The 25,673-nt window shown below is 39.8% G+C and overlaps 2 protein-coding genes across 3 annotated transcripts in view; one reads left to right on the top strand and one right to left on the bottom strand.

Moving 5' to 3' along the window:
• Nucleotides 1–2,338: 2,338 nt before the first annotated feature.
• LOC134286034 (uncharacterized) lies at nucleotides 2,339–3,361 on the bottom strand. The gene has a single exon (XM_062847596.1). The coding sequence runs from the start codon at nucleotides 3,359–3,361 to the stop codon at nucleotides 2,339–2,341; it is 1,023 nt and encodes a 340-aa protein (XP_062703580.1).
• A 1,011-nt stretch (nucleotides 3,362–4,372) lies between these two features.
• LOC109421539 (GATA zinc finger domain-containing protein 11) overlaps nucleotides 4,373–25,673 on the top strand; it is a 321,415-nt gene continuing 300,114 nt past the window's right edge. The window contains exon 1 of one of the 2 annotated variants that reach the window (XM_062849675.1): nucleotides 4,373–6,886. In XM_062849675.1, the coding sequence (XP_062705659.1) occupies nucleotides 5,472–6,886 (1,415 nt within the window). In that variant the 5' untranslated portion in view covers nucleotides 4,373–5,471. The remainder of the gene's footprint in view (nucleotides 6,887–25,673) is intronic. The other variant, XM_062849676.1, reaches the window with a different exon arrangement.

Here is a 25,673-nt window from a genome sequence, read left to right on the forward strand (position 1 = left end):
GAACAACGCAAATTATCTTGGGGAGTTGAGCTTTTTCGATCGAAAAACGTCTGATAAACACGATGGAATCAAAATTTTTAAAATCAAAATATACGTTTTTTGAGAAAAATCAATTTTTAGTTTTAAAATTGAAAAATATGATATCTGGCAACACTGTATCAAAAAAATAATATTTATTCTGGATTCCCTGAACGATTTCCTTTAAAAAAGCTGAAGGCCGAAAATGTGTATGTGCAATCGTTTCAATGATAAAAATAAACGAAAGAGGATAATTTTCATATCGGCCAAATCGAGGGGTGCTGCCACGGGCCGAGGGGTGATCCGATCGGCACCAAAATTTGGATTTTTTCTTTTTCCATCTAAACAAATGTTTCAACCAAATTTGGTTCAAATCCGTGATGGTCGATTGCAACTTTTCACATTTTCTCGGTCACTTCATATGGCATGACCCATACATCTTCGAAATAAAGTTCTAAAAGAAAACAAAAAATATGTAAGGCATTCAAAAACTCTCTTTAAAACATCAAAAACTTCTTTTCCATAAATATTCATGAATACAAAATAAGAATTTATTTTTTGTTTGAATTATGAAAAATATTTCCAAAAGCAACAAGTCTTATAAAAAAAAATAAATTCAATTAAAGATCACAAATTTCGTAATTTTCCCAAGATTTTTGACGAAGATTTCACAAAGAATTCTGGTCAAAAGTCGCCCTAAATTCAGTTTTTTCATAAACATTCTTTAAATTCATTTTTTTTATTAACATTCCTTGTGTATGTAGAAATAATTTTATAAGGTTTTTGCTGGAAATTGCATCATTGTTTATCTATTTATTCCATCATAAATTCTTTTGAGCCCTGCTTTTTTTTTCGACAGTAGTTCAACCTAAGATTCTTCTAGTAATATCTCCAGAAGATATTACAAATTTATTTAATCTTTTTATGCTATGGATAACTGACACTGAGGAAGATTACAAGTGGAAGTCGAATTACGCTTATCTGTCAAAAGATAAGCAAATAAAAGGTACAATACTGATTACATTCATTCTAAGAGGGTATTCTGCCTAGAGGGTTCGAAAAGCCGGTACAAGTTCATTTCTATACTACGAAAGTTTAGGCATTGAGGAAGTTTTAGTATACAGTCATTCTATAAAAAATCGAGATAATGAATCCCCAAATGTAGTGATACTTGGTGGGTATGTAGCTTATTAAAAATAATAAGAATCGTATTTTTTTTAGTGTGACCACTTTCAGGATTGGGTGGTTCATAGAATCAAGAATTTTCAAAACTTTTTGTTCAAAATTATAACTTTTTAACGATTTTATTTTATTTTTTGTATTGATTGAATTTTAATTTACTGGAAAAAAAGGTGTAAGTGAGTTTATGCAAATATATTGCTTTTTGAATGCTTTTATGGCCTGGAAAGCAAATTATTTTTATATTTTCCGAAAATTATCCGTATCAGAGATGTAGGTTTTATTTTATTTTGAAATATATTCGACATATTAGACACTTTTGTAAATTTGGTTATATTTTGATTCCTTATATAACTATGGATCCAAAAAATATCAGGGTTTACCTAAATTTGCAATGCAATGTATACTTTTATGCATCGATATTGTGGATCTCCGAATGTCGTGATCGTTGGTCTATTTGTAGTCCATCGGAAATAATTGGACCTGCATTTTTGATTTTGCCATCATTAGGATGTTGTTTTTTTTTTGGGAAAATAATTACACTTTTTTTTGTTTTGTTATTTGGGTGACCATTTGCTGGATAGGGTGGTCTAAAAAAATAAAGATTGAAGAAAATATTTAAAATTTAATAATTTTAATAGTGATATTAAAATTTTTCACAAAAAATTATTACCAGTTGGCCGATTTTTTTAATCGCTTGAAAGGTATTGAATTGTTGTTTTCTGGGAAAAAATGTAAAAAAGAGTGCAATTCTTTTAAAACAGGTCTGCTCAACCTTTTACGGCCGCGAGCCACAGGTGACACTCCATACTAATTTTCGGGCCAAAGATAGAAATTTGATGATAACACACTTTTTTAAAAATAAAAATAAAGTCAGCTTTTTTGGTCAAGTAAATGGTTTCACTTCAATTCTTGGGATTTGCGCTAACGTAAGAACCTCGACAACACTAATAAGACGCGACGCGAGACGGAACACAACACTTATTATTCTTACAACGTTAAAAACGAGATAAAATTACCTTTTTGAGTCGACCGGTTTCGGGCTCGTTGTTGCCCATCGACAGGACGATGTCCGACTGACTACGTAGAAAACTAATACTACAATCCTACTGTATGCAGTATTCGTCGTGAAGCTTGTATTTTACTGAATTCTCAGCTTGGTCAAGTGGAAAAGGGAGGACGAAATTGGGGCATCGTCTTCATTCATTAATGGGCGGTCGGCAGTAGCTATATACATGGATTCCCATGCGTTCAGTTGTGTAACTTTTCGGACATTTTTAAGCAGTTTCGCTTGCTCCCAATCTACAGTATGTCCCAGCGTCGTGGCGTGCATTGCCACACTCGAATCACAAGTCCTTCCATGTTCCACCGCGTTCTTGTGTTCGCGTAGACGAGTTTTAAACTTACGGCGTGTTTGCCCAATGTATACCGCTGGGCAGTTTTGGCACGGTATCTGGTAAACTCCGGATTTTTCGTCGGCTGGGACTCTGTCTTTCAGATTGCACAACGCATCCTTCAAGGTGTTGCTACTCTTGTATACCACCTGAAATCCGTGATGGTTGAGGGCCCTTTGGATTGGGTTGGTCAGCTTTGGGTAAAAGGGAAGGCTAATCCTTTTCACATCCGTCTTTTCTGGCCGCAGTGTCGTAGCATTACTCCTGTGTTTCTGCCTCTCGTGCTTTCTTAAAATTTTGTCCACAAACTCTCTTTCGTACCCATTCAACTCAGCAGCTTTGTGGATCCTGTTCCTCTCCTCGACAAAATCATCTCTTTCCATGGGAATGTTGTAGAGACGATGGGCCATGGAGTGGAAAGCTGCTTTTTGCTGGGCTCCGAAGTGATTGGAGTCTGATGTTATATACCGATCCGTGGAGGTTGGTTTTCGATATATTCCAAACTTCAGTTTATTATCTTCCCTCCTCGAGATCATCAAGTCAAGGAAGGGCAGTTTACCCTCTGCTTCTTGCTCTACCGTAAACTTGATGGTTCTATGTCGTGAATTCAGTAGTTCAAGCGTCTGCGACAAATACCGCTCTTTGACTACTGCGAAGACATCGTCAACATAGCGTCTCCAGACTCGAGGAAAACACCTTTCTTTCTCTAATCCATCTTCGAAGTCACTCAAAAAGAGGTTCGCCAGGAGTGGAGAGAGTTTGCTCCCCATGCTGAGGCCGAAAGTCTGCTTGTAGAACTTCCCTCTAAATGAGAAATAGTTCTGGTTCATACAAACTTCTGCCACCAAAAGATAAGCCTCAATTTGGTTTTGGGGCACTCGACATCGTTCTAAATGCCTTTGCAGGCTATTCAAGGCGTCATTTACTGGTACATTAGGGAACAGCGCAGTTACATCAAACGATACGAGTACTTCCCCTCGCCGAAGTTCGATATCTTTCAGGTGCTCCACCAATTCAACCGAATTACGGACGCTTCTCCCATGGGTTACAGGATATTTTCTCAGTTCATGAACTAGCCAAGCAGCCATCTTCTCGGTAGGAGTCGAGACGTTGGAAGAAATTGGCCGCATTCCTACTGGATTCTTGTGAATCTTCGGCAAACAGTAGAGGGACGCTACCTTTGGGTTGGGTACGTGCAATTTCCTTTCCAGACAGTCTTCTCCCACCAAACGCGCTACTTTCTGACGGGCGACGGTAGCTTCTTCAATCATCGCATTGAGGGGATCTTTGGGTTTTCCATTCTTGAATCTAAAATAAAATTTATGAATGACTGACAATTCTGGTGGAACTGTTGTTTTTTATTTCTAAACTTACTCGATGTTTGTTGAAATGTTTTTATTCCTTTATTTTAGAAAGTTTCAAAAGTTCTCAAAAGTTTACTAAACTTTGATGTGAACATAGTCAGATGTTTCTTCAAAATCTGTAAATTAAAACAAATGCTGAAACATTTATAAACCAAATTCTATTGTTTTTCTTCATTTGTGCCGCGAGCCGCACAAAATATCCTCTCGGGCCGAAAATTTCATTGTGGTGAACGAGTAAGGCTCCCCTTAACTTGAACATCCCTACTTAAGCCGCTTATAGTTCGGTTGCCACCGCACATCTACCAGAGCGGCTTAACCGAGTACGAATCGGACGGAGAACGATGTTGGTGTTGGTACCTACTGCGAACCGTCCACTAGAACACCTTCAGCGCTGGCAGCGGTGAGCTCGGGCTTTCAGTTCGCGTTGGGATATCGAATCGGACGGGTTTTGATCGCGCGCGCGACGCGTTTGTTGCTTACGTTCCCTTTATTTTTTTTTGTTCGTTGAGGCGCTTAAGGAAAAGTGGTTTGCGCGAATCTGGCGCTAGACGGAATCCGCCGCTGCCGCCACCGTCGCAGTGCAGAAATGTGTTGAAACAAGTTTCGTTCGGAGAGCCTTTTCGCATGTGTTTTCATTTTAAGTTTTTGGGGGCCTGTGCTATGCTCCATGATCGAAGGGCGATTTTAAGCCATTTCGCGCCGTTTGGTTGGGGAATCATCACCGCGCTAAAAGCATCTCGTTAGGTGCGCATTGCTGCACTACTGTATGCAATTGGTCCCTTTGCTGAATTGAAGAATAAACGTAGTGTCTCGAAACGCATTAAGGCTTTTGAGAGGGTGTTTAACGATTTTGGATGAATTGTGTACCCTTCAGTGCTGAAGCTGCTGCATGTGAATCGATGGAGTGTGAATTAAGTCGCCCAACAATAAATTTGAGCTAAAGTATCATCATCATCTTGTCGAAGGTGTCGAGTGTTGAAGAAATAGGAGAAGAAACGTACCCCTCTCGGTAGAAGGCTTTGGAGTGTGCGCTCGCTTAGGTTTAGGCGCAGTTGAAAGTGAGAAAAGTAGGTCTCGTTGAGTGACCGTTGTGAACGTGCAGTCAGCTGGAACTTCGCTGCGCAGTGCTTACGACAGTCAGCGGTGATTCACGGCCCACTACCTCAAGGAAGGTCGATTCGAGATAAATAATTATCGGCTTTGTCACGTTGTGCGGTTGATCTTGCGCTGCTCTCTGTCCGGGCTGGTGTTTGTGTGTTTATGATACGCCTTCAATAACTGAAATGGAATTTCCCTGTTCGCTTGAGTGAATCTGTAGGGATTCAGCATTTTTGTTCTGCGGTACAGAGCACTCCGGTGTGCTGGTGTATAATTAAGAGTGATATCGCACGTTTGCTTGCTGGCGGGTGCGACAACGCCATCGAGTTATTCAAGTGCTTTCGTGTTTCGCGGCAATTGAGCTGTTGGAAAGATATGAATTGTTTGTTTGGGCAAGATAGTGAATGAGTGTTACGCGATGTTGACGACAAGAAAACCGGGGCCGCCAGTCCCTCCCAGACCTAGCGCTGCAGCCGTGGCCAATGCACTGGCCAGACACCGTGAGAACTCTCCCAGCCCGGTTGGAGTTCACACGCTGAAGCCACCACATCCAGGACGTACTGTGGTTTACAAATCGCCGGGATTCGATCAACCCAAGAAACCGCAACAGAGCAGCACTAACGGAAATTTCGCCGCAAACGGAGACTCCAAGAACTGCACGGACTATTCACCTCAGAAGACCGAAGTCTACCTTAGCGATTCTAACGGACTCTACGTACCGCGTCCCATTCTACCGGTTGAGAATGGCGTTAATCACCGCAATAATAACACCAATTCCAACCTAGTAAACGGCAAACTAATGTACACATCAACGTGTAGTATAATTGAAGTAAATTCTTCCTCGTCAGCCTCGACTTCGGCATCGTCTTCGCCAATGTCAACACTTCAAAAGCCAGAATCCATCGGTCGTAATGAGTGCAATCATCGTAATTTTGCCGTTGAAGAGGACTCCATTACGAGCCAAAAACAGCTGAAAAATTCCTACAACCATCAGCATCTGGACGCATTTGATGATGCCTCGGACATTAGGCGTAATTCGCCCGATGTGATTGTGATCAACTCAACGTCCTCGGAGCATGACAGTGGCACCGAGCAAAATTCGATCGATACCAATAGCATTGCCAGCAGCAATTCGCTCGAACGGGAGAATAATATGAAAAACCTTGGAAATCGACAAGCTCACATGACCGAGATTATCATCGGATTAAGCCCGGATGAGCTCTGTTCCACCACGACCGTTGTAACCAACGGAACATCCACGATCATCGAAGCCCGGAACGATACTCTCCTTACCAATCCGTCCTCGCCGGACCCCATCAAACATGTGATAAGAACATCGTCCATTCGACTCCCGTACCGCCCGGAGCCCGAAGGTGGCGAGCATATCTCACCCACAAACGATCGCAACGCATCTACCAAATTGATCAATCCCCCGTCGATCGACCCGAAAACGATCGACACCAAGCTGAGCGAGAAGAAAGTGGCCTTTCATGAGTTGCTCATTTCCGAGCTGACGGCAATGAGGCAGCAGCACTCTGGCTTGCTGGAGGAAGGTGGCGTTAATGCCGGAGCTGCCTCCAGGCGACAGCGATGCCCCCCGGAGACGCGCTCATCGGCGGATGTTTCGCCGAGTGGAACCAGCAGCCGGCCGGCAGCGGCGAGCAGGATCCGTACGGCCGATTGGATTGAGGTGGGCGATAACGGCAAAGAGGTTGTGCTTTCCAGCTGCCAGATCAGCCTGGAGGATTCCGGCATGGAGGACGAGGAGAAGCTGGACGATGCCTCGTCCGGTGTGGGGGATTCCTGGGATAGCGTCAAGGATGCCGAAGAACGGTAAGTTGATGGGTATTTCTATGGACGTTGGTTTTCTATGTGTGTATTTTTTCTGAATATGGCATAATTTCGACATACATACCTGTGTTGAAGTTTTGCCATCATAAATTATTTAGTGGGGTTTTTTGTTGGATGTACGGCTGATTGTCTAAAAGCGTAGTCAGGTTTATAAACATAAAAGGGACGATAAATATGAAGGAACATAACAATATGCTTTTATTACTACCTGAGCAGAAGATTGTCAATTCCATGGAGGCATTTGTAAAAGAATTAAACCTATAACTGGATTTCTTAAAAATCAAACAAAATAAGTCCCGTAATTTCGTATACGAATTTCCTACCGATTTCGTGTGGAGTTTCAGGAAACTTTTTAGAAGTCCTTGAAGAAATTTGTGGTAGAGTTCGATTGAGGTTTTTGATGAATATTGTGTACGAATATGGCGGAGCTCTAGACGAATATCTTAAAGATTTTGATGATATTTTTTTTTTAAACTTACAAGAGAAACTCCTACAGTTACGGTGAAAACTTCTTCTAGGAAAATCTACATGAACATTACACTGCCCATTTTTCAAATCTGGCTTCAGAAATAAAATCAAGAATTCAATCAAAAATTTACAATTTTTTGCCTTTCAAATTTTTGAACACACTATAAAAAAGCACTTAAAAGTTTGCAGTAATTGTCACTAACATGCTTGAATACGAATTTTTCTTGATAAAGTTCTTTCAAAAATGAAAAAAATATATTCCTAGATGGCTTCCCGAAACATAAGCTAATAAAGAAAATTCAGAAGAATAAATAAAATGTAGAATCCAGAAGAATAAATATTATATAAATAAATATAATAATAATGACATAATCAAAAGTAGTATTTACTACAATGTTTAAGTAGTCAGCCCCGAAGGTTGTTAATGGTGGTGCAGTAGTGTTGCGATTCCGATGAAAATTCTACCGAAAACTGGAAAATATAGCGAACATAAAAAAAATCGAATCAATATGGGTGGTACCGATGATCCTGATTCAGTAAACTCCAAAAAAAAAACCTATCCCAAGCAATCTTCCAGGGCTTAGGAAGTATTCCTAAGATTTGTTTATGACTTTACTTGGAAATCTATCCAGAAATTGTTCCTCCATTTCTCTGAGGCTTTCTCCCGAAATGCTATACCGGATTCTTTCTTGATTTTCTTCCGGAATTTCTTCTTGGATTTGTATCGTAGTTTATCAATTTTTCTTCCGGGATTTATCTCGGAGTTCTTCCTTGAAACTTTCAAAGATTTTTCCTGGACGTTTTCCGAGGTTTTTTTTTCTTAATTCTTGGGAGAAAAGATTCCATCTAGAGGTTTTTTTTTCAGATTTGCTCTCAAAGTTTCTTCGAGGATAACTAAGTGTTTTTCCTGGGATTTTTACCAGAGTTCGTTCCACGGTTTCTCTACAGAAGTACCTCCCGGGGTTTCTTCTAGAGACTTTCCCAACATGCTTACAGAGTTTCTTACTGATTTCCTTATGGAGATCTTTCCCAAATTTATCCAAAGCTTTTTCAAGATAATTTCTCTTAGTTTTTTTCCAGAATGGTTTTTCAAGAGCTCATTTCAGAATTTTTGCGAGATTTCTGCAGATGCCCTTCCAGGGTTTGTTTTCAGAGAATTTTTAGGGATTAATGTTGAAATTCATCTCGGGGTTTATCTTGAAAGTTTTTGAAATTTCTTCTGAAATTTCCCTAATAATTCCTTTCGTGGATTACTCCCTGGATGTTTTTTTGTAAAATGTCCTAGTTTTTCCGGGATTTCTTCCGAAGTTTCTATAGAGATATCTCCAAGAGGTTTTCCCGGTGTTTCTCACAAGATTTCACAAGATTGGACTCCTTCCGATATTTTTCCGATATTTATCCGGGAATTTCTTTAAACTTCTCGGTTACCCCCGCGTTAGTAATTCAACAAGACTTCCTAAAATGTATCCTGTAGATTCTACTGCTGAAACTTAAGGCGAAACTGGAAGCATTTCCTCATTTTTTTTGGTTTTTGATTTTGTATTAAATAACGAAGCAATATTTTCAAAATCGGTTTTCGTACACATGTAGAGTATGGATCAAGGTATCTTCTGTTTTTTTTTTGTGGTGGAAAATGTTCACCATTTTTGTGGAAACCATTTTTGTGAAATTTTGTTCAAAAATGGTTTTTGCAAAAACGAAAAACATTAGCACGGGCTTGGTGGTCTAGTGGCTACCGCTTCTGATTCGTATGCAGAAGGTCATGGGTTCAATCCCTGGCCCGTCCTTTTCATCCTACTTTGTATCTTTCTATCCACTTTCTCTCACTCTCTCTTCTCTACATATACAACTCATGTATATTCATATGTTCATAGCCATCGCTAGAACCAGAAACGAATTGAAAAAAGTCGTTTCCCTCCCTTCCAACTTCCACTCACAGCACAGTGTATATATAACGCCTATAAGTTATGCAACCAAAGCGTGCTGTGCCGCTTGACCTTATTCACCTTATTCACCACACAATCTATCACGAACACTATAAATAACCCTATCCATGGATCGCATCACCGACCCAACGGTGACTCCCAGATCTCCCATCCTTTCCGTCTAACAAATACCCCAGTCCGTGCGGGTTGTGGGACGCAGAGTGCTCTCGGTCTCTAGTAGCAACAACCAGTACACTCTAACATTCCTTTCCCTTCCCAGCTGACTATAAGGACTTGGCCGGCGCCGTTATTGATCAAATATGCATGAGCTGCTAAAACTGCACTTTGAGAATAAGTGGAATGTCCCAGCCCCTTATTCAGTTGGATCACAGTGCAACTGGTACCAGTTCAGATCAATCACGGAAGAGCAACTATTGACATGTATAGTCAGAATTGACTGTTTTAAAAAAAAATGGTTTTTGCAAAAACGAAAAACATTTTCCACTAGGAAAAAAATTCAAGAGATACCTTGATCCATACGCTACATGTGTACGAAAACAAATTTTGAAAATATTGCTTCGTTATTTAATAAAAAATCAAAAACCAAAAAGTGAGGAAATGCTTCTAGTTTCTAGAAGAAAGCTCCTGAAAAATTTGGAAGAAATCCCATTGGGGACTGTGGGAGCTATGCAAGAAGAACCTGTGGAAGAAATTCCGAGATGTGTTCCTGAAAAAAAAAATCGTGCACAACTCCTGTAGATATCCTTGGAAGAACTCTTAACCCCAGGAATAACTCCTGTAGGAACTCTGGAAGAAATTCGAGCAAGAGCCTAAAGAAATCCCGAGAGGAACACCGGAAAAATTGCGGGAAATCAGAGAAAATCGAAATGAATCCTGAATAATAATAAAAGAGAAAAGAAATTCCGGGACAACATCTGAGAAATATGTATGCTGAGAGAAACTCCTGTAAAAAGTACCACGATTTCATTGGTTAAAAAGAGGAGGAACTTTAGGACCGCGAGGGGCTCTAGATGCAAATTCGAGAGAAACTTTGGGAGAAATTCTGCAGGATCCTCGGGAGAGACAGTAGGAGCTATCAGTAGGTATAAGGAATGCTGGAAGTTTCTCAAGGAGGAATTGTTCGAATCTTGCAAAAATGCCGGTAGGAATCTGTAAGAGCCACCGGTATAAATTCAAGAATGCTGGGGAAAATTCAGGAATTTCAGAAGGATAGAAACCTCAGCAAGGACTTTATGGATGGATTTTACCAGCAGCCTATTTATTTCACCCATAAATAGCTTGTAACGCTCCATAGAAAATCAAAAAAGCGTTTCATAAAAAATGAACTTATGTTCCAAAAAATTTGCAATGCTACCCAGAAAGAATTGAAAACGTTCCATACTTGTGCTGGCAATGTACCGGTAAAACAACAAATTTTCCCATTACATGTAAAATTTCGTCCAAAAAAAAAATTCTAGTAAGCTCCATAAAAATACTGTATCCATATTACTGAATAGAAAAAACCAAAACGCTTCATAAAAAAAAAAACAAAATCGCGCCTAAATGTTTTTAGGTTGTTTTATGTTTTCCTGTACATTTTCTGTAAAGTATGGAACGTTTTCAATTGTTAATGGGCAACATTGTACATTTTTATGGAACATATGATCATTTTTGCAATTTGCAATTTGGTATCATGGTCGCATTAACCTTTTGCCATTTTCGTAAACTTGTTTACGAAGATAAATATTTTAATCTATGCTGGGTCATTAGGCCGAAAGCCATTCGGTCGAAGGTCATTAAACCGAATGGTCATTAGGCCGAATAGTTATCAGTACGAATAAAAAATCAGCAGTTTTCAAGCTGGAAAAGGAACTACTGTTTTACGGTTGTTTTTATTTTTTTCGACAATAAGTGACAAAAATTATTTTAACTAGTTTAATTGTTAAAATAGTTTTTGGCACTTATTGTCAAAAAAGTTAAAAACAACCGTAAAAATAGCTTATGTTTAAAAGAAGGAAAATTTTATGGTTTGAATATCAGCAGGAAAACCATAATTTTCAAATACCAATAAGTTTTACGTATTTTGCATAACCATGCTGAGCATAATGCAAATTTCTTAGACTTTCTTTGATCTTCGTGTTTGCAATACGATCTACACAAGCTAATGGTTATTGAAGGAAGCTCTCAGTTAATAATTGTGGAAGTGCTCATAGAACACTATGCTGAGAAGCAGGCTTTGCCCCAGTGGGGAAGAAGTTACGTCAAGAAGAAGACCCAATGACCATTCGGCCTACTGACCTTCGACCGATTGACTTGACATCATTTTAATCCTCTCGTTTTCTACCAGTCCTCCTATCAGCGATTATTTTTATAATTCCCGACGTTTCGGTCCGTTGGGGGCTTTTTCAAGGATTCAATCTTTATAGTTTTCTGGTCAAAACGGTTTTGCTGAACTTAAAAAAGTATTATTTTTGTTTTAGTTTAGTTTTAGTCCGATCGAGTATGGATTTAAGCGGTCCGGAATTCGGGCTCTAGCTTCATGATCTTGCACCATAACTTTAAGTTTTAATGTCGAGGCCCGTGGCGTAGTTGGTCACACGTTCGCTTCATATGCGGATGGTCATGGGTTTGATTCCCAGCCCCGGCACTTGCAATTTTTCGTCAGTTGCTTTTCCCCCGAGAGCGGCTGAAACTGACGCTCTTCTGAGCCCCGTGGCTCAAACGGACCCGGATACCTGGATATCGGTGACCTGCTACTCATAATGGACCCCCAATCGGACTGGAAAGGAAGAACGGCCATCCGTCATCCTTGTGCTCATCATTCTACCATGTATAGAGTAGAAAAAGTGAAAGCAGCAGAAAGGCAACTAGTAAGTGCAGCTGTCAAATGAAATCGCTCACGTAGTGCACTAGTGGACAATAGAGATGAAAATTAGGTTAAGTGATTAAGAATTAAAAAAAACTTCAAGCTGAGATAAGAAGAAATAGAAAATACGAAAGGTGCCTTGTTAGAGATTTTGGAACGTATTCCAAGAAGGTTCTCTAAAGAAGAAACTTGTCAAAAATATCCGTTTGATCTAAGAGCCCCCCTCTTTGTTCCTGTAGCACGATTATCCAGATTCCTTGATGATTCAATTTGCTTTTTGGATAATTTGTAGCAATCTTCATTACGTATTTGTGATAATAGCAGTGTTCAGTTTGGAGTCAGTTTGGCTTTCTATTCCGCAGAATCGTTGCCTGTTCTGTGGCTTAGTTGGTTAAAGCGCCGGTCTGGCGAATACGGAATCGTAGGTTCAAATCCAACCAGAACGCGATTTTTTCACAATTTCATCTATTTTAACCCTTTGGAGCCGGAGGGGTCATATATGACCCCAACATAGAAACGACTGTATAAATTCACCCATTCGATAAATCAGAATACTGTCTTCGGTAAAGTTGTTGCAAATTGAGTCTATTAGGGAAAAATGGGGATATTTGTTTTTGGGACTTCATTGATAACCTAGAACATCCTGAACACCATGAAAATTGCGAAAACGAAATAATTGACATACCAGTTGTTCTAAAAGCTGAATTTGGATGTGAGTTTGGTGTATATTTATCCATTTATCCTTTATCAGGAATATCAAAAGGTATTTCATATTCTGGGATGTTCTAGTTGTTCCAAACTGTCCTATAGTGAAGTCCTTCAAACCTACAAGAATAATTTTATGTATTTTCGCCACAATGAATAGCATTGCATAACCTACTGAGATATGTGAAGCTCTTGACATCTACTATGTCATTTATAGACACTATAGGGATATTTCAGGTCAGCCAAACTACCTTGAAGTCCAGGACTTCAGGTCTACAATAGTAACAGTATCCATATCTGTTGTATTGAAAAACGCTGCATAATCAACTGCAGTTACTGGAACAATCTGGAGTTTACTAGCTTATTATAAACCTTTGGGACATCTAGGGTCGTCCAAACTGTTCTATAATGAAGTCCTTCAAATCTACAAGAACAACTTTATGTGTTTTCACCATATATAATAGTATTGTATAATCTGCTGGGGTCCACGGAGCTCTTGAAATCTCAAATGTCATTCAGAGACACTACAGGTATATTTCAGCTCAGCAAACTACATTGGAGTTCAGGACTTCAGGTCTACACTCGTAACAACAGTCATATCTGTTATACTGCGTAACGTTGCACATTTATCCGTGGATACTGGACCAATCTGAAGTCTAATTTTTTGTTATAATTCTTTGGGACATTCAGGTTCGTCCAAACTGTTCTATAATTAAGTCCTGTAAATCTACAAGAATAACTTTATGTGTTTTGCCATAAATAATAATATTGCATAACGTGCTGGGATTTGCGAAGCTCTTGAAATCTCAAGTGTCATTTAGAGACACTTCAGGAATATTCCAGGTAAGCCAAACTACCTTGGAATTCAGGACTTGCAACTCGTAACAGTATCCATATCTGTTATATTGAGTAACGCTGCATAATCAACCGCAGTTACTGGAGCAATCTGAAGTCTACTTTTTTGTAATAAACCTTTGGGACAATCACGGTCATCTAAACTGTTCTATAATGAAGTCCTTCAAATCTTTCAGAAAAACTTTATTTGTTTTCACCATCAATAATAGCATAGCATAATCTGCTGAGATCCGTGAAGCTCTTGAAATCTTAAATATCATTTAGAGACACTATGGGAATGTTCCTTCCAGGTCAGCCAAACTATCTATGAGTTCAGAGCTTCAGGTCTACACTCGTAACATCAGCTATATCTGACATACTGAGTAACGTTTCATAATCAATAGCGGTGACTGGACCAACCTGAAGTCTTCTATATATTATTATGAACCTTTGGGACATTGAGAGTCGTCCAATTTATCCTGAAGTTTAGCTCTTGGTAGTAACAGTAGCAATTCTCACAATGAACTTTAGACTATAATCTGTAATCCCCCTGGCATGTCGATGAGTCATTTCAAGATCGTTTTGAGATATTCCAGATCAACATCAGTACTCCGGAGGCCATAGCTTCAGGTCTACACTTGTGATAATAGCTTTTGCCACTACGGTCAGGTGTTACATAATCCACTGTACTTACCAAAGCAGTTAGAGAAATAATGTGCGTTGTTATATATTTTTGGGATATTATGGGCTTCTTACTGTTATGAAGGTTAGTTGATAAAAACAACCTTTGCAACTTTCAGAAGACTTGCTGGACATGATAGATTACAAACCGTAGCTTTTAATGAAAGAAGTTAGCGTTACACCCGTAGACTTTACGATCTAAACTCAAGTATAGTTTGGATGAGCTAGGATATCTCGACTGATCTGATATTGTCCAATTTCCTTTCAGAAGACTTACTGGACATGATAGATTACAAATCGTAGCTTTGTAAAATGAAAGAAGTTACCGTTACACCCACAGACTTCAGGATCTCAACTCAACAACACTACCTATATTCGCATAGTTGACGTAAGCGCCATTGTAGTTTTCAACACACTTTTGAAATTTTAGCAATGATAAATGGGAAGTTTGAGAATTTTTTTTTTTCACTTTGACATATAACTAGTGATTAGATCTTGTGCTCTATTGAATAAAACTGGTAACAATTGTGAACATGTGATAGATATTAGCTAGTGAATACTGACATTGGCAATGGTGGTTACGTCGACTATGCGATCATGGGAAGAACAGTTTGGATGACCTAGGATACCCCGACTGATCTGATATTGTCTATTGAATTTTCAGAAGACTTACTGGACATGATAGATTACAAATTGTAGCTTTGTATAATGAAATAAGTTATCGTTACACCCGTAGACTTTAGGATCTAAACTCAAGAATAGTTTGGATGAACTAGGATATCCCGACTGATCTGATACTGTCTATTAAACTTTAAGAATACTTGCTGGACATGATAGATTACAAATCGCAGCTTTGTATAATGAAAGAAGTTACCGTTACATCCGCAGACTTTAGGATCTAAACTCAAGATCAGTTTGGATGACCTAGGATACCCCGACTGATCTGATACTGTCTATTTACCTTTCAGAAGATTTTCTGGACATGATAGATTACAAATCGCAGCTTTGTGTAATAAAAGCAGTTACCGTTACACCCATAGACTTTAGGATCTAAACTCAAGAACAGTTTGGATGACCTAGGATATCTCGACTGATCTGATACTGTCTATTTAACTTTTAAATTCGTTTTGAATTGTTTTTGGCTGAGAGAGTTACAGCGGTAATTTCTTTCTGGCTTGCAGTCTTATGTGTTGGCTCACATAAATAATTGTTTCGTGAGTCAACACATAAGACTGCAAGCCAGAAAGAAATTACCGCTGAACCTTCAGAATACTGAATGGATATGATAGATCACAAATCGTAGCTTTGTATAATGAAAGAAGTTACCGTTACACCCGCAGACTTTGAGATCTAAAAGCAAGAACAGTTTGGATGATCTCGGATATTCCTGCTGATCTGATATTGTCTATTTACCTTTCAGAAGACTTGCTGGACATGATAGATTACAAATCGTAGCTTTGTGTACAGAAAGAAGTTACCGTTGCACCCGCAGACTTTAGCATCTAAACTCAAGAACAGTTTGGATGACCTAGGATATTCCGACTGATCTGATACTGTCTATTGAACATACAGAAGACTTACTGGACATAATAGATTGCAAATTGTAGCTTTGTGTAATGAAAGAAGTTACCGTTACACCCATAGACTTAAGGATCTAAACTCAAGGACAGTTTGGATGACCTAGGATACCCCGACGGATCTGATATTGTCTATTGAACTCTCAGATGATTTACTGGTCATGATAGATTACAAATCGTAGCTTTGTATAATGAAAACAGTTACCGTTACACCCATAGACTTTAGGATCTAAACTCAATGACAGTTTGGATGACCTAGGATATCCCAACTGATCTGATATTGTTTATTTACCTTTCAGAAGACTTGCTGGACATGATGGATTACAAATCGCAGCTTTGTATAATGAAAGCTGTTACCGCTACACCCGCAGACTTTAGGATCTAAACTCAAGAACAGTTTGGATGACCTAGGATACCCAGACTGATCTGATACTGTCTATTTAATTTTCAGAAGACTTACTGGACATGATAGATTACAAATCGTAGCTTTGTATAATGAAAGATATTACCGTTACACCCATAGACATAAGGATCTAAACTCAAGAATAGTTTGGATGAACTAGGATGTCCAGGAAAAATATTCCGCATAATATTCAACCGTTTTTATACTATTGAACACCAAAACTACAGAAAAACGTAGAAAAAGCTCCAGAACAACGCTTGGAAAAATTCCGGCTTCAAAGGGTTAAATCCCTTAAAAAGTTGTCTAGGAACTCTCGTTTTTGTTCCATAATAAGTAACGTTTGGGTCTTAACAAAGTTGAAGAAATATGTTCTTGAGAAAAAAGGACGACAAAAATTGTTAATAAATTTAAAAACATTCTTCTAGAAGGGATGGAAATTTCGCAATGCAATGCTTATGTGTCAATCCGCCTATATGCCTGCTTATACGTCTATACGAAGGTATTTGAGATAATCGCTTGCACTTGATTTCGCTTTGTCCATTGTTATGCCCGTTATGCCGCCGCTACTGCTGCTGGTCGTCATCATAGTCGTTATTTCTAACGCGTGACCATAAGTAGCAGACTGCGCTGCTGTGTGTCGACGATGCGATATCATCAAAAATGTAGCATCGAGCACCGTGTGGTACAATTTGTCCAATACCCGTGTGTGGCGTGCCTGCATACTATGCAGGCATAGGTTTAGAACCTTCGTTTGACGACGCCGTGCTGTGCCGCATTCTATACGGCAAGCTGATTGTGGTGCATGACGGCGGCGACCGTAGACCCCGGCAGGGGTCGCAAGGGCGGGGATAAAAAAAAATCGTAGAAAACCTAGAACAATTCAAACGTGTTATTAGTTCCACCGTTGTTGGCGTTGTTGGGCACGAGTTCTCGCTGTGTGTGGTGATGGTCGTTCAATGTCGCCGATCTCGCGCAATATCGCAAGGTCTTCTACTGCCCCTCGTTTATACGGGACATAACAGCAGTATTGTGCTGCTGCTTCGGCAATACGCCCTCCACGTCCGGTTGGTATGAACCTCAGCATGCACTTACGGTTGACTGACTGTTCCATTGAATAGTGTACAGTTTCGAATTGGTTCGTTTACCGCTGTTTGATGCTTGTTTTTTTGTGGGTTGTAACGCTGGTAGATCACCTTGAAATGGCACGTTATGGCGTAAAATTACCAGATCATCGTTGATCTTGATGCTTTCCTGTTTTCTATTCTCATATTTGGAAAGATGGCAGGGTTTTTGAAATATTATTATTGTCGTCGACAGTTGAACCTATCTTTTTTACAAGGTAAGCGTGTCTCTTTAGGGGTTTTAAATAGGGGTCTCCAGTTAGCCTAGTGGTTAAAGCTATGGATCGTCAATCCGGAGACGACGGGTTCGATTTTCGTTCCGGTCGGGAAATTCTTCTCGATTCCCTAGGCATAGTGTATCATTGTACATACTTGCCTCACAATATACAAATGCATGCAATGGCAGACAAAGAAAGTCCTTCAATTAATAACTGTGGAAGTGGTCAAAGAACACTCAGTTGAAGCGAGGCAGGCCAAGTCCCAGTGGGAACGTAGGCCATAAAGAAAAAGGGTTTTTATATAGATATATTGGTGAGCTCGTTCCATACTACATTATTAATTCATCCTTTGTATATTGAATATTGGGTCACACTTTCTGAAGCGAAATTCAATATGATTCAACATTCAACATTTAAAATTCTCGTTTGATCTACAGAAAAGAAATCAGGAACCGAAAGCAGATACCCTCGGCATGGTCTTCCTGAATAGCTACGGAAGCAATGAAGAAGACTGAACGCAAACGTATTGCATTCTCCGGTTGGGTGTATCCCAACCCGACTCCACAACTGTGAAAGTAAAAGTTCGAAAAAGTCTCCCACAATCCAGGAAGTGTGTGTATACAAACAAGAAGCGCCAAGGAAAGGCAATAAACACATTTTCATTCATTGAACTTATATGGGTTGTTTTGGGGGCAGCACTGCGACCACGGCATCCATGCTAGCTAGTGTAGGGAAAAGGCTGCCCATCACTACACCGGTGGACGAACACGACGACGGCGAGATACGACAGCGAGATGTCTTGGAAAAGTGTGTCATCAGAAGTGCAAGTCGATCGACTTGACCACGCGGCGCAGCCAAACCAAGACAGAAGAGTTGTTCGTTGCCACTAAATGGGCCGTCGTCGTCGTCGTTCGTCGTTGTCGCCGAAGCCGGTTTACTCACTTTACGGCGATAAGTTGAAGCAAATAAATAAAAACCCGCTTCTTTTCATTTTTGTTCGATGAGAAATTGCATACCTCCCCGCACCGCGTGGCCTCAGTTGCCGTCGCCACCACCCATCATCGGCTCTCGGATCGATGCTGGACCCGGGCCGGGCTGGGACGATGACTTTTGGGGTACAGAACAGATAAATACCAAAGAAGATGATCGTCGTCGCAACGCGTTGTCGTTGTCACAATCGTGCAAAAATAAACCGTGTCTAGAAGATGATGTGTGACTGTAGCATTTGCGAGTGGGAGATTGAAATTGGACCCACTCAGGTCCAGTATCAGTTTAAGTGGCATAACAATCATATTCTCAAAACGGTTGTTAATCTTGTGGTAGTGCCTGCGTTTATCAAGCAGTCAATTAAGCCCAGTGCACTAGGGTCACAGTGCCATTAGTAATATTACGCGACCAAATATTCTATTACAAGCGATTATGGGTCCAGGCCACAAAGTCCGCTTTCATTACCTATAATCGAGCAATGAGAAGGTACCCAAGCCACAATGATGTTATAAAGACATTTTGAAAAACTTTCGAATCTGAATATGTACTGTCTTACCCCGGTCATAGTACACTTTTTAATTCGTCCCCAATATTCAACATTTTGTCAAATTGAAAAGTATTCAATTTTTTACTGCGACGTACACATTAAACCGTACACGCGAAACCTTCCAATTTTGCATTCGTACTCGCAGCCACTGCTGGTCTTCTTCCAGCCTCTTCTCACCGTTGCTTCCGGAAGTTCGGAGGCGGTGCACAATAGCACAATTATTGAATTAAAATTTAAGAATTCGATGCTACGAAATAAGCTTTGCTAGCATACTCAAATGTCAAAGTCACATCATAGTTACAAGAACCGGGAGAATGTTCTTTACATTTTTGCAATGTTTAAAAATACCTTCTCAGCGCGATTTTATCAAATAAATTATTGTTTTTCACCACATTAGAATTATGCATCCCAGATCCAATTGTTAATGTTGAACACTGGCATAACTTAAACTATGAGCATGATTTGCCAGGTTTGTTTTCGATTTCACAGGCCTTCCATTTCCAGAAGTGTTCAGATAGTCTCAAAGGATGTGAAAGCGTGTTTCATGGATAATCCAGCAGCTTCAGAGGCGTTTCTAGGAGTTTCAGGGTGTTTCACGGGCGCTTTCGGTGATTGCAGGGGCGTTCCAGGAAATTCAGAGGTGTACAAGGTGTTCAGATTCCATGGTGTTTCGGAAAGGTTCAGGCACGTTCCAGAGGTTTCAAGCGTGTTACAGGTGGTTGTGTTCTAAGGGGCTGTCCATAAACCACGTGGTCATTTTTTTGGGACTTCTCAACCCCCCCCCGCGTGGTCATTAGTCCACACAAATTTTTTTTTCTTCCATACAAAATGGTCATTGGCCGAACCCCCCCATGACCACGTGGTTTATGGACAGCCCCTAAGGGGTGTCAGGGGCATTCCAGGGGTGTTCTAGAGAATTTCAGAGGCGTTTCATAGGGTGTCTATTACCGGGGAAAAAATTGGAAAACAGGGAATCCTCAGGGAATTTTATTTGAAAGGGAAAAACCTGGAATACTCAGGGAATATCTTCAGTACTCAGGGAAATTTTATTCTGATAAAAATAAAACATTGAGTCGTAAAAGTAGTGCACTTTACTACTTGCAGATGTACTCAAAAGAAGAGTCCATAGAGGTTACTGAGTTGTTGGTATGAATAAAAAAGTTTTCGAGTATGCAATATTTTCTTCTTTCGAACATGAGGTTTTACTATATGTTTGTAGTAAGAACAAACTGACAAAACAAATCTTTTCCCGTAATGCTGCAGGTTCTTACTGGAAGCTTGTGGTTCCGTGAAGATGTTAAAAATTCCTCTGAATGTTTATTCGCAAATCTCAACTTGAAACAAGAAGGAATCTGGATAATCGTGAAACACAAGGAGAGCTCATAGACCTAGCAGATATTTCCGACAAGCCAACGATTCCGATAAGATGCTGCAAATTGCACGTGGACGTGGATAAACCTGGAATATCCGTGTAAAAAATCAGCTACAATGATTTTTTCAGAAATTCCATCAGAGTTTCTTTCTGAAACTTCCTTAAAAATACTTCCTGGAATGCCTCCCAGGATTTCTCACAAAATTCCTTCTGTATTTTTCACGCCAATTTTTTTGGAATTTCTTCTTGAATTTTTCCCGGATAAGTATACTTCCGGTATCCTTCCAACATTTTTTTCCCAGGATTCCTGAATTCCGGCCGATTTCTTCTGAAGTTTTGCACGAGGATGCTACAGTATTTCTTCCCAGAAGTTCTCACCGGTATTGCTCCCAAAGCCTCTCGTGGAATTTTCCCGGAGTTCCTCCTGCGTTTTGCTCAAAGACAATTTCGTAGGATTTCTACCAGAATTGATCCTATTTTATCTATAAAAATTTCCATCGGGATAAATCATAGAAGTTGTCGCGGAACTTCCCCTAGAATTTCTCTCATGATTCCTCTTGGGGATTTTACGCGATTCTCAAGAAATCGTCCCAGAATTTCTCTCAGAGTTGCTACAGGAGTTATTCCTGCGATTTCCCGACTAGAAGATTCTAACAAAAATATAACATTATTATAACAAACCCTGATATTTATAACTCATCGTGATATAATCAAGTTTTAATATCTTTGGAGTTTAAAAATATTATATCTCAATTATATCATATTATGTTATAAATGTTGTTTAATAAATCATCGTGAAATACTTTAGTTTCAATTACTTGACATTCAGAAAATCATTTTGTACAATTGTATCAAAATATGACAGGAACTAGTTTTCTTGAAGCTTAAACTTATATCGTTTTTAGTTATAATATTGAGCAGATCATAACAAAATAGGTTATTATTTTGATTAAACCGGTGTACTTTTTGTTACAATTTTAGTTATTTTAACATCATCCTGCACCTAGTTTATAACATAATAAGTTATCGAAAATTTTTATAACATCATAACACAATGTGTTATAAACTTGATAGATTTTTCTGGTCGGGTTCTGCTAGAGTTCCTCCAAGAATTTTCTAAGGAGAATTCCACGAATTTCCGGCAGGAGTACCTCCAAAGATATCTTCCAACGTTTTTCCCTTGTAAGAGCTAATTGTGAAACCGACCGTCTGATTGGCAAAATTATCCCTCTACAATTGGCTTTTCGGTCCGGAAAAATTATAAGCGGGGTGATTCTATTTCATCCGACGTTTCGGTCCTTGAAGTTTTATCCGAGATTTTTATCGAAGTTTCTCCTGAAACTTCTCTCAGACGATTCCTGCCGGTGTGTCTCTCAGAGTTTTTTTTTCTAAATTTATCCTGGACTTTTTCCTAATATTTTTTCCGGAGTGCTTTCTGGGATTTCTACAGGAGCTATTGCTGATTTTTTTTTCTTATTAAATTCTTCCCGTGTTTTCTTTCAGAGCCAGGCTGTTCCTCGTAGTTGTACCGGTTTTCTGAGATACAGATTTTCTCTGCATTATTCCAAGAACTCTTCCCGGAATCTTTACCGGAAATTGCCAGAGCTCTTGTAGGGATATTTTCACGGGTTTTCCTCAGAATGTCTCCTTGGATAACTTACGAAATTCCGTATAAGAAATTATTCTCCGAAAAGTCTTATTGAAGAAATATTGACTGGAACTTCAGAAAGAAGCCTGAGAAAAAAAAAAGACATCCTGTAAAAAAGAACTAAAAATAATCCCGAGAGGAAATATTGCGGACATCCAAAGAGGAACTTTGAAAACCACATGGAATCCTGGGAGCAGTTACGGGCGAAATTCCGTGAAGAACTTCAAGAGAAATATTGGAAAACTATCGGTAAAAATCCCGAGATAAACTGTTGAAAAGTTACCCAGGAAAACCACTAAGTGACATTCGTGAAGGAATTTTAAATAATTTTGGATTAATCCTCAAGATGAATCAAGCGGCAAACTCTGGAAGCATATCGGAAAAACTCTGGAACAAATATTGGGAGGTACTCCAACAGATATCTCGTGAAAAACTTCCGCGGAAATCCAGGAAGGAACTCTCAGAAATCTTGAAAAATGTTTACCTAATTTTTGGGGATGTTCTTCTATAGTTTTTGAAAAGTATATTATTTTCAGAAAATTTGGGTTATTTTTCGAAATAAAAATTTTCAAATATTCCCTGGAAAAATCTGGTATACTCAAGGAATTTTATTTTGAGTTATGAGTATACACTCTGTTTCAGGAGTTTTCAAGGATCTTCTGGGTTGTTATAGGGAGTTTCAGGGGTGTTTCTGAGGATTTCAATGCATTCCACGAGTTTTCAAGGGTGAACAAAAGGGTTTCAGGGCGTTCCAGGAGTGTCAAGGACGTTCCAGAGGTTTTCAAGGGCTTTCAGTTGGGTTCCAGGGGTGTTCCACAGGGCTTCCATAAGGTTGCATGGGTTTGCAAGGAATTTAAATGGCTTTCGGAAGCGTTACAGAGTGTTCAGGTTCCTGCAGCATGTTTTGGACGTTATATGGTTCTCAGGGAGTTTCAGAGACTCTCTAAGCGATTTCAGAGGATTGCAGATGCGTTCCAGCGGATTTCATGGGGTTTTAGGGGCGGTTCATGGGGCTTCAGGGGGTGTTATAAACGTTTCAGAAGGATTCAGGGAGGCTCCAGTTCTTGTTCGGGATTTTCTGGGATGTTTCGGGAGTATTCCATAGAACTTCAGAGGGTTTCGCAGGTTTTCATAAGTTTTCAGACACGATACGAAAGCCCCAGAAAGCATCTGAAATCCCTTGAAACGCTTTGAAATTCCTTTGGAATTTCCTGAAAATTTTTGAAATGCTTCGGAACCCCGCTGAAACAGATCTTAAATCTGCTTGAAAGTTTACTGAATCTTCCGAAAACTCTTTTCAACGCTTTGCAATGTCTCCTCTGAAAAACCGCTTAAGCGTCTTCCAAATTCATTTGAAATGCCCTTACATCACTCGGAATGCCTTGAAACACCTCCTAAAACCTCTTAAAATCTCTTCCTTTGAAGCCAGCTAAAATCCTCTTTAACCACTTGAAACGTCTTGGTCCGCCTTGGAATGCTTTTGAAACCTTCAGAAACTTCATTGAAAGCTCCATGCACCCCCCTCAATTCAATAAAAATCCCTTTGTAGCCCTCCTAAAACCCTTTGAAAAGCCTTTCTACGGAAACTAGATACTGGACGTTCTAGGGTATTAGGAATAATTAGAAATTTGAACTTTGGCAGGTCTTTGAGTGGAAATTATTTCCAAGAAGCTCTTCAGGTCAGGCGTGAGGTGAAAGATTAGTGTGTGTTATTACACTGAAGATAATGCGGCACAGTTCGCTAGATTGCAGAACTCGTAGGCATAATCTGATAGATTGATACAGTGCTGTGAAAGTTGGAAGGAAACAGTTTTTTTTCCGTTTCTGTTCTATCGATGACTATGAGCATGAACAGCATACATGAGCTGTATATGAAGACAGGAGGGAGAAAGTATAAAGAAAGATACAAAGTAGGAAGAAAGCGACGACCACGGGGATTGAACCAAGGACCTTCTGCATACGAATTAGAAGCGGTAGCCACTAGACCACCAAGTCCGTCTGAAAGACACCTCGATCGGCCCCAGCCTTTTAAACAAAATTCTGAACAAAATTTTGTACGTTGGATTGGGAAGTGTTATTCCTCTATAATTCGCGCACTCGAGTCGATGTATAGGGGTCAAATGAGACCATTCATCCAAATAGCAGGCAGTTCATCCTCTACCTATGTCTTTAATACAATATGGTGTACAAGTTGATACAGCTGCTGGTGTGGTATTGCTAGAGTAGCTCGTTCATTACAGCAGACTTGTTGTTCTTCAGCTCTCTAATGACTGTCTTGATTTCGTCTAGCGTTGGAGGTTTCACAGCCTGTCCGTCGTTGTCGAACTGAATTCTGTTTATTGCTCTTTTATTCCCGCCGTTCAACAATTCCTCCATCTGGAGCCACCATTGTTTTGTCTGTCACCAAGTTTCCATCACGGTCGTTGCACATGACGGGAGAAGGCGCTATTTTTATCTGCATATCATTGACAGATTCGTAAAACCTCCGCATATCAGTCTGTTCCAAACTCTGTTTTGCCTTAGCAACTACAATTTCCTCATTCTCTTTTTTCTTTTTGTAGTGGTTTCGATTTCGACTACTCTTGCTTCCCTTTAGCGCTCCTTGTTCTGCCGGGTCCCCGACAACAGCATCGGGCTTCTGACAATTTCCTTATCGTCCGTTACCTTTCGGCACTTCTTGCCGAACCACCCGTTTCAAGGTCATTTTTGAGTTGTTAAGGCAATGCCATACCTAAACAGATGCAACACTTAGAACAAATTCCTTAAAAAATCATCGCTCAGTTACACAAGCACCATCTGGTGACGATGTTGCGCGAAGCACTGAGCTTCGCAATACCGTCAACAGCAGGCGCTAGTGTGAAACGTCAAACACGAACAAAAACGATGCGCGCGCCTCTGGTTGTGAAAGTAATAACTGCAGTGATCGTGAAAACCATGGGCCATGGGAATTTTGTCAATGTTACGTCTGTTTGTCTGTGGTAGTGCTGTACTCAATGTTGATTGTTAAAAATTACATCAATGTAATGATAAATTTTATCTCACGTAGTGATAATGATTTTAATTGTAGATTCACAAAGTTGGCGTGTGAAATTTGTAAATGTTTATGCAAAATCACTGAAAAGTACGTCTAATTTGAATTCAATTTTTATTATCATTCTCGATCGAACGAACTGAACCATAACATGGGCAATAAAGGGTTCCTTACCTGCCTCAAACCCATAGGCGCCACCTTCTCACCCGTGATCCCCGTCTCATCGTGGGATAACGAATGCTACGCTGCTTGCTTGCTGACATTTCTGTCTGATTGAAATGTGTAGGCATATGCGAAAGCAAAAAGGTGGCGTATGCGCACATTATACCATACCCCTCTGTTAATGTGGCAGGTTGAGAAAAAAGATTGCGCGCTCGCGCGTTGCA

The sequence above is a fragment of the Aedes albopictus genome, chromosome 2 (genome assembly GCF_035046485.1).
Source record: "Aedes albopictus strain Foshan chromosome 2, AalbF5, whole genome shotgun sequence".
NCBI classification, from domain to species: Eukaryota; Metazoa; Arthropoda; class Insecta; order Diptera; family Culicidae; genus Aedes; species Aedes albopictus.